This window comes from Cricetulus griseus, chromosome 3 (genome assembly GCF_003668045.3).
Source record: "Cricetulus griseus strain 17A/GY chromosome 3, alternate assembly CriGri-PICRH-1.0, whole genome shotgun sequence".
NCBI lineage: Eukaryota > Metazoa > Chordata > Mammalia > Rodentia > Cricetidae > Cricetulus > Cricetulus griseus.
The window spans coordinates 77,385,090-77,400,899 of NC_048596.1; the positions used below are offsets into that span (position 1 = coordinate 77,385,090).

At 43.7% G+C, this 15,810-nt stretch overlaps 1 protein-coding gene across 12 annotated transcripts in view; it reads left to right on the forward strand.

Annotated features, from left to right (window-relative positions):
• The window catches only part of Arhgap17 (Rho GTPase activating protein 17), an 84,604-nt gene that overhangs the window by 35,661 nt on the left and 33,133 nt on the right, over positions 1–15,810 (forward strand). For all 12 annotated transcript variants that reach the window (XM_027410302.2, XM_027410294.2, XM_027410300.2 and 9 more), the window contains exons 2-7: positions 1,398–1,437; positions 5,380–5,484; positions 9,251–9,324; positions 10,995–11,106; positions 11,365–11,441; positions 12,809–12,920. In XM_027410302.2, coding sequence (XP_027266103.1) covers positions 1,398–1,437; positions 5,380–5,484; positions 9,251–9,324; positions 10,995–11,106; positions 11,365–11,441; positions 12,809–12,920 — 520 coding nt within the window. The remainder of the gene's footprint in view (positions 1–1,397; positions 1,438–5,379; positions 5,485–9,250; positions 9,325–10,994; positions 11,107–11,364; positions 11,442–12,808; positions 12,921–15,810) is intronic.

A 15,810-nucleotide genomic window follows, 5' to 3' on the forward strand; every position in this document is an offset into this window, starting at 1 on the left:
GGGCTTCTTCTCAACTACCCTAACTATTCAGAATTTTTTTTTTCCTTGAAACTGCCCTTGTTCATTTTTAACAGAAATTTGGTAAGTATTGCAAACAATTTTTCAAATCACAAATTGAACCACAATTCCACAATAATACTTTGGACTCCAGGACTTTCGGGTTTTATGTCAGTAAGCAGCCCTAAGGACTGCCGAGATAAGCATTCTCTGCTGTGACAAAGTACTTGCCACTTGAGGAAAGGTGGCCGTGAGTTTGTGAGGACCAGACTTCAGGTCCCCAACCATCAGGTAAAAAAGCTGGTGGGTGTGATAGGCTGATATGGTATCCTCAGGACAAGATTGCTTGCTAGGTTAGCTGGCTCTGTAAGCTCTGGGTTCAAGTGGGAGACACTGCTTCATTATAAAAGGTGGAAAACAATTGAGGAAGACACCAGACATCAACATTTGTCTTTCATATTCGTACCTACACAAATGCGTGTGCATCTATGCTGCCACACACTTGGGAACATGTATACACACGCACATGTACCCATGTGAAACAGATAAGGAAGAAAGGTTTATTTTGGCTCATGGCTTCATAGGTTTGGTCCATTGTTGCCTGGCTCTTTTGCTTTGGGCCTGTGGTGGCACAGAATATCATAGGAATATAAGCAAGGCCTGATCACTGCATGGTGTCAAAACAACCATGAGAGACAGGAAAGGGCTGGGATGACCAACTCTTACCCAAGGGCGTGCCCAATGACCTAATAGCTAGGCCGGATCTATTAAAATTACCTTCCTACTAATGGCAGCTGGTCTTGAGCAATTGGGTCTTTGGGGAATTTTCTTCAGCTTTAGACTCCAGAGGCCTAGACATGCCTTTTTTTTGATAGCTGTGAAGTTCAGCCAATCTAGCAGTTGTTGTGAGCACTGCAAAGAGGACACTGTAGCTTTCTTTCCCTGTGAAATTAAAGGGAAAATTTGCTACTGTGATGTGTGAGACCCAAGCTTTGGAGATGTAGGACAAACTTTTCTTAGTAGGGCTGGCTGTGAAAACTTAGGTGGATCTTTTTAGTGCCTGAAGTTGAGCCTTCATAAGATCGTTCTCAAAGCATAGCCTGTGTGGACCTTCCACAATGCAGTATGGTATTCCAGACATGGAGTCAGTCTAGAATGCTGTGTGACCAGTCCCGGAGAAAGGCTGTGAGTGACTCTCCACAGCAGGCTGAGGGCCACTGTCCCACGCCATGGGCTCTTGTGTTGGATTGCTGTTCAGTCTCTCTGCTTGTTTTTCTTAAGTTGCCCTCCAGTGTAAATTTCTTCCTGCCTGTTTGGTTGGAAATCCCCAGTTACCCATTTTTAAGTTTCACAGATTACTTTTCCTGCTCTTCTAATTCTGAATTTCGTTTTTCCCATAGAGCTGAGAAAACAGAAGTCCTCAGTGAAGATCTTCTACAGGTAACAAAATACGTTTTTTTCTCCTGACTAGGGATCACATCCCAGGCCACATACATGCATAAATGCTGGGCAGTGTTTTAGTACAGAGATACACCACTAGCTATTTTCTTTTTTGAGACAGGGTCTCACTGCTTTGCTCAGGCTGGCCTCGAATTTACTCTGTAGCCCTTCCAGGACTTGAACTCACAGTCCTCCTGCCTTAGACTCCCATAAGGTCTACACCTCCAGGCCTGTCAAAGTTGTCTTAAAACAATCTCTTTAAAGACATGAAATGAAAACAGATAATGGAAATCTAAGACTGACAGTGTGACTCTGGTAAAGCACTTCCCTAGCGTGCACAAGCCCTGGCTCAAACCCAACAATGGACATAGTTATAGGGGAGGGCTTGGGGACTGGAAGTGACATAGACATGGTAAGACTTGGTGCTTGTGAGGCCTTTCACTTCCTTTTTTCTAGGTGGAACAGAATAACTGAATTAGCATGGGTTTGAGTGGAACAGAGAAGCATGGGACAGGATGGTGAGAGGAAGGGGATCTGAAACCTTCTGTCATGTTGTGGAGTTCGGATGGGACTAGCCCTGCTCCTGAGTGCCAGGTGTTGGCATGGGGCAGGGCCTGGTCAGTCCCCTGGCACAGAGGCCTGGCCACAGGCTTTAGGCAGGCTGGCACTCTGATCCACTGCTGTGATGTAACCCCTGATGGGACAGGTTCTGCCCACTGCTAGAGACCCCAGTGGCTCCAATCTAGAGCTTTGACATCCCTTTCCTGCTAATGCTGTTTCTCCTCATCTCTGGGCTGCTTAGGTCTTGGGAGCTTAGTCTTTTTTTTTTTTTTTTTTTTTATTTTTTTAATTTGAATTAGAAGCAAGATTGTTTTACATGACAATCCCAGTTCCCTCTCCCTCCCCTCCTCCCCTACCACTACCCCCCAACTAAAACCCTACCTATCACATATCCTTTTTGCTCCCCCTGGAAGTCCTTCCATAAGGTCTCATCAGAGTCTATTGCATCCTTTGGGATAGGGCCTAGGCCCACCCCCATTTGTCTTCGCTCAGGGAGTATTCCTCTATGTGGAATGGGGGAGCTTAGTCTTATATTGATATGGCCAGATCCAGCATAACCAGCTAGAGGTCTGGGACTCTTTGTGTTGTCAGCTCAGACCTGCCCTCCTTTTCCTGCCAGGAGACTGGCCAGGGCCACTCTATTCCCTGACTTTGGTCTTGGAGAAGACACTGGGGCTTTCTGTGTTTCATCTCTGCTCACAGCTCCACCCACGACAGAAGGCTCAGGGAGGGAGAGCCTTGGCTGCATGGAGTCTTTGTTAAGCTACTTGTCCTGCCTACTTGCCTTGTGCTTCCTTAGCTTACACAGCAGTCTGTCTACTCATGTGAGACTCTAAAGACCAAGTCTGGCCTCGAGGGACCATCTATTCCCTCCTGTAGAGAAAAGAAGCTGGTATAAGTCAGAGAAGGGTTTCCGTCACAGTCCGCCAAGCATCTCAAATTGTGTCAGCCACCTGCAGGTAGAATATACTCATTTTGGTTTCCATGGACAGATTAATTCTAGATGTCTTCATGCAGAACAATGCAGTGTTTGAATTTAGCTTGTACACATTCTTTGTAGCATCCTTTTTTATGTATTCACTTGTAGTAGGCAGATGCTGTGCCATTGAGCCCCATCTGTACTTTAAATCCCTTCTCGGTTACTCAACAGTGTGCATAGTTCTTGTGCTGTGTTGTTTAGAGAACAGCAAAGAAAAGTGCACACATGATCTTAAAAGTTTTTCTTTGAATTTTTTTGATCTGTGGTTGGCTAAGTATGGATATTAAAATCCTTAAATGTGGAGGGCCACTTGATGTGGGTTTTGGTGCTGGGGATTGAACCTAGAGCAGTCTCAGCCTGGTGCTCTAGCTTGATACATTTTAAAAGCTCTCTCTCTCTCTCTCTTTTTTTTTCTAAAGGCAGGGAGATTCTAAGTTCAAGACCAGCCTCTGCTATATAGTCAGACCTTGTCAATAAACAAAAAAAGAATTGATAAATTACATTCTTGACATTTCTTAGTTTGGAGCATGTATTTTAAATTCATTTTCTGACTTCTTGGAGTACTGTTTGTGTCAGCCAAGTTTTAGCTAGGTTTTCATGCCATCCTGCCCCAGTAATATACTATCTCATTTAATCCTTGAAGTTCTGAGATCAGGCCCTTGTAGTTGGAGGAAAGCCAAGGCCTGATGGCACTCAGGGTAGCTGTCCATTATTGTCTCTGGGGTGTGAAAGCTTTTCCCCCTCTGGGACACCCTGATTTGATAACAGACTCTTCTTTGCTGTTTATCATAACTGCTCCAGATGTTTTGCCTCTCTCTTTTCTGCTGTTTTTAACTTGAAGGAGAAAAAAACAATGGTTCTCAGTGCTAACTCTACCACCGGGTCTGCCACAAACTGTGGAGGGTTGAGTTAGTCCCCCAGTGGGAGGACTAATGAGATAGTGAACCAAATGGTGGGGAGTCCTGACAGTGGAGCCTGAGAGAGGGATTTGATTTTTCTCTGTTCGCTACTCCAGGCCACCAGGTATGTGTTGCTAGCCTGCCTCTGAGATAACACTGCCTTCTTCCCCATCTCTTTCTGCCAGAGCTGCCTTTTATTTTAGTAGCATGCTGTTGCCCCAGGAGGCTGTGCATCCCAGTGGGCAAAGACCGGTTTGTATTCCTTGTTGCTTTTTTAATACCAGGCACAGGAGAGTACTAGGTACTTGTCCACCATAGTCAAAAGTAGAGACCTTCTGATCCTCTGGCAGCTACTGGACCAGGCACTTGGGGGAGATAGTGAACAAAACAGACAGGGTTACTGTCCTCATGGAGTTGGAATGTTGGTAAAAAGTTTCAGGATTCCAATTGTTCATTTGCTCTTGTGGCAAATGGAGTCTAGTAGTTTCCTGATGCTCTGAACTGTGGCCACTGTAGATGGGGAGTTGCTGTGGCACATGCTCCTGAATGTCAGCTTATCTTGATGACTGGGGCTTGGATCTGAGGAGATGCTTGTATCCAGGTACCTTTGAGAAACAGGCACAAAGCAACTAGGGGTCAAAATGTATTTATTCTGCTTTGAATTTGCTGACTTTTCATTAGAATAGAAAGTGTCCCTGAGGCTTGCTCTCACTCTTCATGAGTCATCAGAACACACATTTTTGGCATTCCTTCCTGTAACAAGCAGCCCTCTTTGCCATAAACAGCAATATCCCAGCAGTCTGATTTGGGGAGTTTATTCAAGATGTGTGGGTCCCTGGGTCAGTATTTCCCACTGCTGGGTGTCCATTCTGCTGTGGGGGCCTTTTTAAAACAGAAACCAAAACCTACCTGAAACCTAATATGGAAGGTTTTTGATACTGATCTTGTTTCGGTTGTGCTACTTGGATTTTGTGTCTGCTGCCCTGTGGAGAAGACCCCATTGCCTGTGCTTCTGATGTCCCTGTTGACTTTTCCCACGTGGCTGTAGGTAGGAGTTTGTTTGATTGAACCAGAGCTTTGATGGTCTTCTAGCCCATAGACTGTCACTGCTTGGCCTCATAGACATAGTCATAATTGTCCCTTAGCCTGAACAGATTCAGCTTTGGAGGGGTCTAGAACATTTCAGCACAAGGAAGCCAGCTCTGTGCTTTCCTGGAGATATTGACATCTTGAGAAGTGGAGTGCTCCTTGCATCTATTAAGTAGAGGCCAGAGATGCTGCTGAACACACTGCAGTGTACACAACAGCCTCCTGCAACCCAGGACTATCAAATGTCAGTAGCAAAAACCATGGTATGAGTGAATAGGAGCTGTCTGTCAACACCCAAGAGCTCTGAAGTTTCACTGCAGCTTGCTTTTTCTACCTCCATGTACACACTATACATGGAAGAAGCTGAATTCTCCTTAAGACATTTAAATGGCTCTTTTGTCTCTTCTTTGACAGATTGAACGGCGTCTGGACACTGTGCGGTCAATGTGCCACCATTCGCATAAGCGCTTGATAGCATGCTTCCAGGGTCAGCATGGCACCGATGTTGAGAGGAGACATGTGAGTATTAGATGCATCTCAGAGCCACATTAAAATGACACTTCAGTGGTACACCAGGAAGCTAGCTGTTTACTGTTTTGTGAATCACCAGACATCACAGAAGGAAGAGCTGGTCTGCAAATATCTGTGTCACCCTAATTTTGTTTCCCACAGTTACTTCCAGGGCACCTGACCACAAGGTTTCCCCCACCTTGCGCAATAGTTAGGATTCTGCAGTTGTGTAAATCGAGTGGACATTTGCATACGTCTATGGGTCCTGGATGCTTGCTTTGGTCTTCCTCTCAGAGACAGACTGAGTCATTGGTTCTGTTCCCACTGCTCCTCTTCTAGCCTGGCTTCTGCTCCGCTGACCTTCCATCCTTATCTCCGCCCTCCTGTAGCTGCCTTGCTAGTCAACCCTGTGATTCTCGTTGTGGATATCTTTAAAATTCCTCATCCCTGCCTCATCCCTTCCTGCTCCTTAAGGTGAGACCTGGTTATCGTGAATACCTGACCTGTGTGGGCTGTCATCCCGGTTCCCTTCTGAACCATCTTTCCTGCCTCCAGTTTTCATCCTTTCTAGTCAGTCTATCAGAGTTAGTTGCCAAGGTGGGAAGATGGTGAGTATTCTGTGGTGCTGGTAGCATACTTGGACACAAGGAGGTGCCCAAAAATCTAGTGGGACCTCGTAAGGGGCTCTGCTGGTTACCATTGCCAAGAATACAGTCCACACTATTTGGCATGACTTAAGCACTTTGTATTCTAATCCCATTTTGCCTCAGCAGCTCCTTTGTGCCTTGCTTCCTCTCATTCTCATTGCAGTCCAGCCACTTAATACCTATCAGTCCCTACATAAAACAATGTCCTTTACACAGCCACGCCCTATCTTTTTCTGTTGTCTGCCCAACCATCACACCTATTCATTAAAAGCAAACTGAATTTTTACCAAATACCTACTGTGTTTGAGTGCTAGAAATACAAAATGGATAAATGTACTCATGGCCCAGTTGGGTAATGGGTGCCACCACTGAGTAATTGTAAAACAACAGAGTGAATAAAATGTACGTAGGATGCTATGGGAAGGCTGAGAACAGATAACAAAAGAAGTAGTTAGGTGGGCTTCTTGGAGGGCTAGGTACCTGGGCTGTAGAGAGGAGAGTTATTGGTGGTGGTAGGAACATGCCAGCAGTAGGAGCAAGGAGCTTCATCCTAATTTCTGAGATGTCTGATACCTCAGGTTTTTTTGTTTTGTTTTGTTTTATTTACAACTGCAAGCAAATGTGCCAAAGAAAAGGCTCCGAGGAGAGTCAAGAAGAGTTGCCATGACAGTGGTGAGAAAAAAATAGGAGTCCTCGGGAGAGCATATGCCATGGAGAGGGGCTCCAGGAAACAGAGTTCCCAAGGGTGCAACAATAGCTCCACCACTTGGGAAGAGAAAGTGGAGAGCAGCTTTCACAGCTCTGGGAACCTCCATGGACATAGCAGAGCTGCTAAAGGGAGCCTTTCTGTGTAGTTGGCACATACGTCACCAGTGGAGAGCTTCTCAGTTCCTCTCTGATGACAGAAGAACTGTTTACCCCTAGGAAACCTGATCTGCTCTGTGGAGTTTCATTGTGGATAGATACTTTGATTAATAAGACGAATGTCCTTGTTGATGTATTCTAGGAAACAGGATTATGGCTGTAGAGTTGGGATCATGAATGACACTTATTTTATAAGTTCTTTGTGATTTTTTTTTTTCCCCCTCCACAGACCATGGAGTTCTAGAATTGTACAAGTCTGCCTCTTTTGATTACTACACTTATCTTACATTTCATCTCTTTTTGAAAGGAACTCACCCAAACCATGAATTATCCTCAGTTATGCTTAGATCTTTCTGTTCTGAGAGCATGGCAGCCAGTAGTGGTCTCTTTGTGGTTGCTAGGAATCAAACCCAAGTCCTCCAGAAGAACAGCCAGTGCTTTTAACTGCTGAGACATCTCTCCAACTACACAGATAAACTTCAGTTCAGAATGCACAAAAGAACATGAGTGAAGTTTGTTTCAGTCCTGCTCCCCTGCACCCGTCTCCCTCCTCCAAAGCCACCACTATAGATACTTTTATGGGTAGCTGTCTAGAAGTACTCCCAAATGGCACAAGCCAGTGTGTTCAGGAAAGCAGGCAACAGACAGTGTCTGGCATAAGTGTCCTTTTCACAGGAAAGACAGAATGACATGGCTTTGCAGAATGAGAGCATCATGTTGCAAGCCCCATGTTGTTAGAAGCAGCCTCTCTGTTACTTTCCAGGCCTCTTCTATATGTACTCCAAGATAGTGCTAGCCAGTGGCATATAAACACTAACTGGGTCTCTGCACATCCACCCTCTGTGAGCTCCAGGCTAGCCACTTCACCTCTGGGTCTGAGTTCCCTGGTCAGATGATCCTGTTGCTGATAAAGAACAGATCTCTGATAGGAAAATGATTGGTTCTATGCTTAGAAACACCACAAAAGTTGTTCAGATATTTTTAAATATTTAAAGCTGGACTTTAGGATTATAGCCAAATGAAGACCCAGATTAAGAATGTTCTAGCCTAAGTTTTGCAGTTGAGCATTTATTACATTTACTTGTGATGATATTTAGAGAGCAAGGTCTATTCATAGAGCACAATCTGAAACTCTGGAATCTAGGGGCTGAGGCCTACCTCAGCTGGTAGAGTGTTGGCCTGGCATCCACGAAGCCCTGGTTTCAGTCCCCAGCACCACATAGACTGAGTATGGCAGTACTTGCCTGTAATTCTAGCACTCTGGAATGTGGAGACAGAGAGATCAAAAGTTCAAAGTTGGGCTGGAGAGATGGCTCAGAGGTTAAGAGCACCGACTGCTCTTCTAGAGGTCCTGAGTTCAATTCCCAGCGGTTCCTACCATCCGTTAGGAGATCTGGTGCCCTCTTCTGGTGTGCAGATATACATGGAAGCAGAATGATGTATACATAATAAATAAATAAAATCTTTAAAAAAAAAAGTTCAGAGTCATCCATGGCTATATAGTGAGTTCAAGGCCAGCTCAGGATGCAACAGACCCTGTCTCAAAAACAAATAAGAGCTGACAAGATGGCTCAGCTGGTAAAGGTGCTTGCTGTCATGCTTGATGACCTGGGTTCAATTCCAGAAGCCTACAGGGTAGAAGGAGAGAACTGACTCCCACACTTGTCCTCTGACTTCCACATTGACATTAGTGCAGGGGTACCTTCCCACAAAATGAATTTATTTTTTTTTTTTTAGTAATTTTAATTTAAAAAAAAATCTGAAGTCCAAAATGCTCTGAAATCAAAATCTTTTTGAGTACAGACTTTGGACCATTTCACATTTTAGATCTTCAAGTTAGGAATGTTCAACCAGTAAAGGCAGTGCCCATATTCCAAAGTCTAAAACTCAAAACACATGTGGGCCCAAGATTTCAGGTAAGTGATACTCAGTCTCTATGTACCCGATTAATTAGTATTAGCATCAGCAACAGTAGCAGCTGCTGAGCCCCTGGTGAGCACACCCCATGTGGGGGCACCCCCCTTGTACTGAGCACACCCCAGGTGCTGGACATGCCCCATGTGGGAGGCACACTCCATGTGCTGAACACACCCTGTATTCCAGGCACCTGAATTAATTTAGTTCAAGGGCAACCGCAGGCTGATCGACAGGGATAGCTCTGACAGGTTTCCTGGTGGGCAGGGCTACTCTGAGTGACCTGAAGAAGACCAGTGAGACTGGCTGTGAAACAACAGATAAAAACCCACCTTGTCTTTGCCTTCCAGAAAAAGCTTCCTCTGACAGCACTTGCCCAGAACATGCAGGAGGCTTCAGCCCAGCTAGAAGAGTCTCTCCTGGGGTAAGAGTGGTGCTTCTGGAGAGCCCTTGGCCCAGAGCCTGGGGGAGGTTGGCAGCTGTTGTGTCTGGCAGCCCCATAGGAATTGTGCACACAACAGAGGGGGCTTTTCCATTGGGGGAGCAGCTTAGACCTTGGGGATAGAACCCAGGGCTGGGTGCTGGGGGTGTCTTTCTCTATTAGGAGCTTAGGTGGAATTGGGTGGAAAAGGAGCCACACACAAGGAGTCAGTGTCTTCCCCCATGCTTGCACTTGAACTTGTGCACTTGCACATGCCAGTGTAGGCTCAGAGTTAGCACTGACACATCCTTCTCAGTCCTTCAGAGTCGCTTACTTTTAAGTATGACCATGACAAAAGGTAGTGGTCTCAAAAGAATTCATTTCCTGAATTATGTGGCTTCTGTGGTGGTTGTTTGAGCTTCAAAATGTTATGCTTAATTTATTTTCTTTTTAAATATGTTTTTATTTTTAATTGACACATATATAATTGTAATATTTATGGGTCTGTGGTGGCATGATGGATAATGATTATATCTGATTGGATTGCTTATCATCACGTGTGTGTGCGTGCGCGTGTGTATGTTTAGAACAGTTTAAGTCTTCGAAAGTCTTTTGAAATTAAAACCTGTACAGGTTTCTATCTTTGCTTCCTTGTACTAATGTCATTTTCCTCATAGCAGTAATGCTGTGTTCAAGCCCAGTGTTGAATTCTCTTCAGACGTTAGTTCACTTAGCCTTCAAAACAGCCTAGAAAGTAGGCACTACTAATGCTTCCATTTTACAGATGAGGGACTCTGGCAAGAGAAAGGATAGGGAGACTGCCTGAGACCACACAGCTGCAGAGTACAAAGCCTGTATTCAAACTCTTCAGCTTGGCTGTGTTACCACAGCCACCTCTCACCACACCACACCCTTTCTGTTGCCAAAAGAGCTCCACAGAGAGATGTAGGGGCATGGTGCAGAAGAAGGGCCAGAGGGAAGCCTGAGCCAGTGGAATTACACATTTGTACATGTATTGGGGGTTATCTCAGCTGTGTATGTAAGGCAAACAAAAAGGAAGTGTGGTGTTGGAGTAGCACCATGTTCTTGGCCCATGTTAGTCAGCCACTTCTGTAGTTGAGAACCTTGTTTTTGTGTGATGTTAGGGTGGAACCCACACATCTATACTTGGTAAGCTGGAGATCCACTTTTGGTGTTAACTCTAGAGGAAGCATTGCTAAGGCTAGACTCAATAACAGACATAGAACCACATGCAGTGAGTGACCTTTTACACGTGCTAAAATCTTTTCAGGGTATTTTGAGGACACTTGTTTCACCTGAGTTGAGAACCTAGTTCTTCTTTGAGGTGTGACTTCACTGTTCATACTTTATCTCCCTACACATTAAGTACATGGCAGAGATAGTCCTTCCCTCTCTCCCTTCAGCCTCCTGTTCTCAGGTTGGAATCTAGGACCTCATATACTCTAGACAAGGACCACATCAGTGAGCTACCCTTAAGTCTCAGTTCATTTTATTCTAAAGCACAAATCTGGACTTGTATTAGGTGATAGTCCACATGCATACATACTACAGACTTTGCTGGGTAGTGCTGTGCTGTGTTTGAGTGCAGCCACATAACAGCTTGGTACCTGGTTTACTGAGTGCTTATTTTTTTTGGTATCTTGTCCCTAAAGGAAGATGCTGGAGACCTGTGGGGATGCTGAGAATCAACTGGCCCTTGAGCTCTCACAGTACGAAGCCTTAGTCGAGAAGGAGATAGTGGACCCTCTCTACGGCATAGCAGAGGTGGGTTCTTGTGCTGCCTGGCTTGGCAGGGATCAGATAGTAAATGGTTAGTGTGGGCCTAAAATTTAAATAGTCAGCAGCATTAATGTAGAACTCTTTGGGGGAGGTAAGGGAAGTTTGTGGTTTTTTGTTTTTTGTTTTTTTTGTCTCCCCCCCCCAAAAAAAAAAAAAAAAAAACCTTTGTAAAGAGGTTATTGCTCTTTGAAGAACTGAGCTAAAATTTCCAGGTGTATCTTTGTGGTCTGTTCTTTCTTCCAGGTTGAGATTCCCAACATCCAAAAGCAAAGGAAACAGCTTGCTAAACTGGTGTTGGACTGGGATTCAGTCAGAGCGAGGTAAGGTGACACTGTGAGATTAGGAATGAATGTAGCAGAGTTCTGTCCTGTGATCAGCAGTCAAGCCTATCAGAGTCAGACAGACACCTCAGTCACTGGCCAGATCACAGCCTGCACATACTCCTTTAAGCCTCTTCCAAGCAAGGCAGTGGGGATGTTGTTAGAGCATCCTCAGCTAAGTGTATTAATAGGAAGAGGGTTGGGAGCTGACACTTCCAAGAACACAGCTCCCAGCAGTGCCAGCAGTGCCTTGGGGAGCAGCTCCTGCTCTGGGGTCTTGGCTGTGCTGCTTTTCTTTGTTTCTTAGACATCTCCGAGGCATCTACAAGTCAGGACCCACTAAGGGGGTGTGGGTGAAGGAGAAAAAATGTCATCAATCAGGGATTCAGTGTTTCTGGTCTAAGAAATAATAGGAGGTGTAGTTGTCAAGTTAGACTGTCACTCACCACATGCCAGGTATCAGTCTACATGTTCCTGATTTGATTCCCTGCTCTATTTCCTCCTCTCTATTTTCAGCAGATACTGCTTGCTTCCCACTTAGTGCAGAGGCCCCTTGTAACTAGCTGGAAAGGCCAGGATGGGACTGGTACAAACACCCTCTGTTTCTGTAAAGTGGACTGTTTCACAGACAGACTGGGACTAGCACATGCTGTCTGTATGATTTACTCCATGCCCTAGAGATAGCAGGTGGCAGGTCTAGTACTCTGAAGGAGAGTTCTGCTGTGTCCTTGTCATGCATACATGTGTATCTAGAACCCGGGCATGACAGAGACACCAGGGAACTTGCCCCCTCCATACATTTTTGCTCAGGAGCAAGAATGTCTGCTACTTAATTAAGTGAGGTTGTGTGTGTCCGTCACTATGCTTGGCTAAGCAAACCATTGAGGTTTATCTGTCAGGGAATCAACATCTCAAGCACATATGCCCGAGGATATCAACACTGATTCTTACGTCCACATTCATACTCACTTAGTTAACTCAAGTGCATATTGGAGAAACTGCAGTGGATGAGTATTCCTTGTTTGCCTTTACTTGTTCCTGTGCCTCTGCTCTCCCTGAAGGAAAATGGAATCTAATGCAGTGAGCATCTGTGGTACATGCTCGTGCCTATTGCCTGCTCCTTGTTTTGTTTTTGATGTTTTGAGACAGGGTGCTGTGTGACACAGGGTGTGCTTGGTTATGCCACACCCTGTGGAGAAGCAAGTACCTGTTTGCTTCTGTTCTGGAGGCCAGACATAAGAAAGAAAAAAGCCTTCTGGAGCCAGCTTCCATCTCAGGGAAGTCAGGCTGGGGGAAGAGTATCTCCAGGACCTCTCTCCTCGTTGGATTTGCAGTTCCTTCTCAGTCTGGCTCTTCCTGTCTTGCAGGTGGAACCAAGCACACAAGTCCTCAGGAACCAACTTTCAGGGGCTTCCATCCAAAATAGACACTCTAAAGGAAGAGATGGACGAAGCTGGGAATAAAGTTGAACAGTGCAAGGTATGGGAATTCCCTTGTTGGGGTAGACCTTCAGCTTTGTGTTGTTTTCTGTAAATAATGGGTAAAAATGTTTAAATTCTTCAGTGTTTTACCTACTTCATATAGAATACTATGAATGATTTTGAAGGGTAGTTTTATTTTGTTATTATTTTATTTGTTCTTGTCTCAAACATTACATCTCAACCACAGTTTAGTTTTTTTTATTTCCTAATACTGTACATTACTTTATAACAAAAAATACATTTTTACAAATGCAAGTGGGGTTTGGAGAGATGCTCAGTGGTTAAAGAGTGCATATGCTCCTGCAGAGGACCTGAATTCAGTTCCTAGGACCCACATTGGATGGTTCATATTCCACCTGCCACCCACTCTCTACGGAATCCAGTACACTCTTCTGGCCTCTGCAGGCCCTTCACTCAAATGTTCGTACCCATACACGGCACATCCACCTATATAACCTAAGTATAACTAAAATAAATCTTTAAGATGCAAGAAAAACTTGACTGGGCTTATTTAAAATAATGAGTTGAGAGAGGGAAAGAAACTAAATATGATATGAAGTACAATTAAAATGACAGATGACAGTATGAAAACAGCCATATAATAGTATACTAGTATAATGGTATATGTTTTCTGATACAGACATGACATCTATTATGGTAAATTGCTCATATTTAGTAAAGGAAGGATCTTGTTGTTCATTTGTTTGTTTTGAGATGGTCTCCCTATATAGCTCTGGCTGTTCTAAAACTCACTATGTAGATCAGACTGGCTTCAACTCCCAAATGCTAGGATTAAAGGCATGGGCCACCATTCCAGGCAGGAAGGATTTTGTTTAATGTTTCCTACAACAATTGGTTTATAATTTGGGAGAATAATAGATTTCTTTATAAAAAAATTAATTCCAAAAATACTCTTAGAAATTCCATACTGATTAGATTATTAAGTGTTATTTTTCTCCTCAGGTCTAACTGTGTAAATAGATACTTATTCAAATGCTTTTAGAGGCACTAAAGAAATTCATCTTTGGTGACTCCTGGGATCTTTGTTTTCTTTTTTTCCTGCTGTTGTTCATAATTTTCCAAAAATGATCATTTCCTCCTAAACTGTGTTGGGACTCTTATATTTTGGTCTGTTCAGGCCCTCCCTTAAGATAGCAGTTGTTACTGGGCAGTGGTGGTGTAGTCTTTAATACCAGCGCTTGGGAAACAGAGAGAGGTAGATCTTTGTGAGTTCAAGGCCAGCCTGGTCTACAGAGTAAGTTCCAGGACAGACAGGACTGTTTACCCTGTCTTGAAAAACAGAGAGAGAGAGAGAGAGAGAGAGAGAGAGAGAGAGAGAGAGAGAGAGAGAGAGAGAGAGAGAGAGAACAGTTACTGATCTCTAAACTGTTAAATACTGAATGTAGTAGGTAAAAATGAAACATACCTCACAGAATTGCACCATAGTTTTTGTGTTTATAAAGGATCATATTTAGCTTAGTAGGTAGAATGTTGGCCTGGCATGCACAGAGCTCTGGGTTCAGTCTCAGAATCACACAAAGTGGGAGGATCAGATGTTCAAGGTCATCCATGACTACAAGCTTGAGACTAGCATGGGTTACACGAACTCTAACTCAGAGAGAAAGAAACAAAAAAAGAATATGAAAAAATAAATCATATTCAAGTGACACTGCTTAACCAGTGGAGAAAGGCATTGTCTCCAGGGTCCTGGGAACTGGGAGTGAGTGTCACATAGGCATTGTTCTTTCCTGGACTCAGCCTGGTCCATAGACACTGCTCAGTTCTCTCCATGTGCTGTTGAGAGAACTTACTGTAATCTTCCCTTTTGTTGGGATATAATTCTTTAGAAATACTGGTGGCACATGCCTTTAATTCCAGCACTCTGGAGACAGAAGCAGAGGTAGGTAGATATTTGAGTTTGAGGCTAGCCTGGTCTATTTAATGAGTTCCAGGACAGCTAAGCTACATAATGAGACCTTGTTTCAAAAAAGAAAAGATATACATGATATACATATATATATAAGATATACATGCATGTCATTACACATGACAGATATATCGTTCTTCCTTAACTCACTAGGCTCCATGCTTAACGATTTTCTGACCCTTGAGCTTACAGGACTGTTACATTCCAGCATGTTGGGCAGCAGAGGTTATCCCCAGCTTTAGTTTGTGTTTAGCATTTGACTGTTCTGTTCATTGTTTTTCTTTCCTCCTCTTTCTGGCTAGGAAAGAGGGGGTTAGGGTGAGGTCTCAGGAAATCTACTTTCTTGCTTTCTTATTTATTCTAAAGGAATATTTGTTGCTCTTAATGTGCCTTTCCAAGTAAGAAAGCCTTCATATTACTTTGTGCACCTTAACAGGAAAAAATAGAAGATAGTACATTAAAAAGCTTACTCAAGCTATATGTATAGTTTTCTAATATATGTGTTTCCAATATGTATGTAAAATGTCAATAGATACATATTTAGAAACATTAGGAATGCATATTCAAATGCCAAATCTGTCCTTAAATTTCTGTCCTGATGGTATAAGCCTGTAATCCCAGCTACTTGAGACACTACGACAAAAAGATTACAAGTTCTGGGCCAGCCTGTGCTACAGAAAGTACTCAGGGCCAGCTAGAATTTTTGTAACACTCTGTCTCAAAATAAAAAGTAGAAATCAGGCTTATTGATAGAGAGCTTACCTAGAATGTACAAGGCCTGAGAGTCAATCCAGTGCTGCAAGATAAAAAGAATAACAGCAATTTTTACCTAAGTGGTTAACTTACATTAGTTCATATATTAAAAAGTGTCACCCCCACCATTTCTCTTTCTGATTGCCCAGCTAACAGAAAACTACTGTTTCTAGTCATTTGGTTTTTTTGCCATACATATTTTTATATT